The sequence below is a fragment of the Geospiza fortis genome, unplaced genomic scaffold (genome assembly GCF_000277835.1).
Source record: "Geospiza fortis unplaced genomic scaffold, GeoFor_1.0 scaffold412, whole genome shotgun sequence".
NCBI classification, from domain to species: Eukaryota; Metazoa; Chordata; class Aves; order Passeriformes; family Thraupidae; genus Geospiza; species Geospiza fortis.
In genome coordinates, this window is record NW_005054504.1 from 241,898 (window position 1) to 244,792 (window position 2,895).

The window sequence follows — 2,895 nt, forward strand, 5'->3', positions numbered from 1 at the left end:
GGGCCTCTCTGGGGAGGCTGGGCTGGCAGGGAGCTCAGGGCCTCACCAGCTGTGCAGCCAGCACCGAGGAGAACTCGCTGTTCATGGCGTAGGGCAGGGCGGTCTGCGCCCGCGAGCCGTACGTGGTCTGGAACCGCTTCTTGATCTCGTTCAGGAACGTGAAGGCTCGGGAGCGCTCAAAGTCCTGGCAGCAGAGAGCACACACACTCAGCAACAGCAGCTGCAGGGCTGGGGCTGCAGCTCCAGCTCTGCCTGTGGCACTGGCAGCCCCAGGGCTGGGCCGGCTCCACTCCTGCACTCAGGGGGAGCATTCCCTGCAGCACTCCCAGAATTCAGGAGCACCAGGCAAATTCCACTGGCAGCTGGAGTGGTCTCTGCACCACCAACCCACTGCACTGAGACAGAAACTGGGCAAAGCCAAGAACTTCACCCCAGAACTCCCAACCCACAGGACTGGAAGCTCCCTCCCATGGCAGGGCTGGAATGGATGGTTTTGAAGGTCACTCCCAACCCAAACCATCCCACAACTCCAATCTGAGCTCTGGGAGGAGTTCAAAGCTGTAACTGAGGTTACAGCAGCTCCAGTGGGAGAAAAGGCACCTCAGAGGAGCCCTCACTAATAACTGCCACATCCAAACCAAAATTCCCCAATTTCCCAGGGCTGTAGCTGTGCCTCAATACTCACATCATCTGTGATGCACAGGTAAATGATCCTGTCCTGGCAGATGTAATGGAACAGGTAACTGCAGGGAATGGAAAGGAACAAACAAAACGTCATTGGAAGCTGCCACATTTCCAGAATTTCATTTTCCAGAAGCCAATACTGCCTGTGGGGCCTTTGGGGGCTGGCAAGAGAAAATCCCAGTTATTCTATGGAGCTGGCACAGATAAACATGTCCAAGGTAAATGTCCAGGGAAGCGAGGCTGGGGCACAGGTCTCTGCCCTGAAGGTCTGTTCCTATAAAAAGTTCAAAAATCCTTGCACATCCACAACTCCCCTGGAAGGAGTGAGGTGAAAGTTGTCTGGTACCACCCTGTAGATTCCTCAGAGAGGCCAAGAGCAGAGAGAGAGAAACCCAAGAATTCCTGATGCCAGAGGGCTGCTTTTCCTTGGAGATTTACACAAAAGACAGAGAAGTTCTTAAAAACACAAAGAACTCATTAAATGAATTTAAGGAGTTCAAAGTTCAAAGAAACTCAAGTTTTTCCTGTTTCAGAGCAGGATGAATTATCTTGGACAGAACTCAGGGAGTTTTTCAGCCTATAGGCCGGGAAGCAGAGGATCCCTGGGAGGCTCCAGACAGGAGGAACAACTCCAAGTGCTCATTGAGCTTCACAGCTCCCACATTCTGCCCAGTTACCTCCAAAAATGCACCACAGTACTTCTGAAATTCAGCTTTTCACTTGGCTGAACAGCACTCAAGGCAAAGTTATTTTAAAGAAATAACTTAAAATATTAACATTTATCCTTAAATTTCCAGCAGGAGAGAAGAGCAGCAGCATCCAAGGTGTGTCAGACTCCAGAGCAGGCACTGCCTCCCAAACATCTCCCACAGGGACTGGCTGAGCTCCTGAGCATGTGGGAAGCCCAGTCCAGTTCTGTATCCTCACAACAGCTCTGCCACAACATCTTGGGCACCAGAGAGGATCCAGCCATGCTGCCAATTCCAAAATAAGAGCTGGAATAGGCTCCAACACCTCTAAATCTGTTTTTTCCACAGTTGTTCTAGTTTGTTCCTATTGACTCACCCACTTCCCACGTGCAGGAAGTCACAGGTGATGAAGCTTCTGCTCCCTGTCCTACCAACACTGACCAAGGGTTCAGAGAGCTGGGAAAATCCTGGGAGCAACCCCTCTGTCTGCAGACTAGATCTGGGGCAGCTCAAGATGTGATCTGTGAGCACAGCTTCTCTCAAAGCCCCAAGAAGGGTGACAGTTTCACCTAAAGCCACGTTCAAGCCTCAGAAAATCCAGGGGAAGCTTCCAGAAGCCAAACTCCAAAGATTTCACACCTGGGCACCCTCCAGCTCACTTTGGGATTGTATAAAAATGGAAAATTTGATTTTGTATCAACTGCCCTGTGCTGCTGCTAGAGCTGAACTCAAATCCTGGTTATGCTGCAGAGTTCTGGGGGACAGAAGTACGTACTGAGCTGGTGGCACGTTCCATCAAATGGGAATTTGGATGGAAAAAACCTGCAGAATCACAGAAAAACCCCCAAACACACCCAGTTTGTCCCTGCCCTCATGCATCCCCACAAGTCCCCAGAGCCAAGGAGGGGGGTTACTCACTTGCCATGGGAATAGGTCAGTTTGTTGTTCTCAGATGGGATTTTGGCCAGGATCTGCTCGGTGACCTCCAGGAAGTTGCCCCCACACCAGGCGTGCTTGGCCAGGATGGTGGTGCCCCTCGCCACCACTGCAAACAGGATGGCCATGGCTGCTCTCCTGCTGGGGACAAAACAGGGGCACATCAGCACTGGGGGCACGGCAGGGTGCCACAGGGACCTGCACAGCATCCCTGGGCACAGGGAGCAGGACCTGCACAGTGTCCCTGGCACAGGGAGCAGGACCTGCACAGTGTCCCCTGGCACAGGGACCTGCACAGTGTCCCTGGGCACAGGGAGCAGGACCTGCACAGTGTCCCTGGCACAGGGACCTGCACAGTGTCCCCTGGCACGGGGAGCAGGATGTGCACAGTGTCCCCTGGCACAGGGAGCAGGATGTGCACAGTGTCCCCGGGCACAGGGACCTGCACAACGTCTCTGGGCACAGGGAGCAGGACCTGCACAGTGTCCCTGGGCACAGGGAGCAGGACCTGCACAGTGTCCCTGGCACGGGGAGCAGGATGTGCACAGTGTCCCCGGGCACAGGGACCTGCACAGTGTCCCTGGCA

General features: G+C 53.8%; 1 protein-coding gene across 1 annotated transcript in view; it reads right to left on the reverse strand.

The window, feature by feature from the left end:
- The window catches only part of VAMP7 (vesicle associated membrane protein 7), a 10,409-nt gene extending 7,929 nt beyond the window's left edge, over window positions 1-2,480 (reverse strand). The window contains exons 1-3 of the mRNA XM_005428771.3: window positions 2,292-2,480; window positions 686-743; window positions 47-184 (exon numbers count right to left, since the gene is read on the reverse strand). Of these exons, the coding sequence (XP_005428828.2) occupies window positions 47-184; window positions 686-743; window positions 2,292-2,473 (378 nt within the window). The 5' untranslated portion in view covers window positions 2,474-2,480. The remainder of the gene's footprint in view (window positions 1-46; window positions 185-685; window positions 744-2,291) is intronic.
- Window positions 2,481-2,895: the final 415 nt, after the last annotated feature.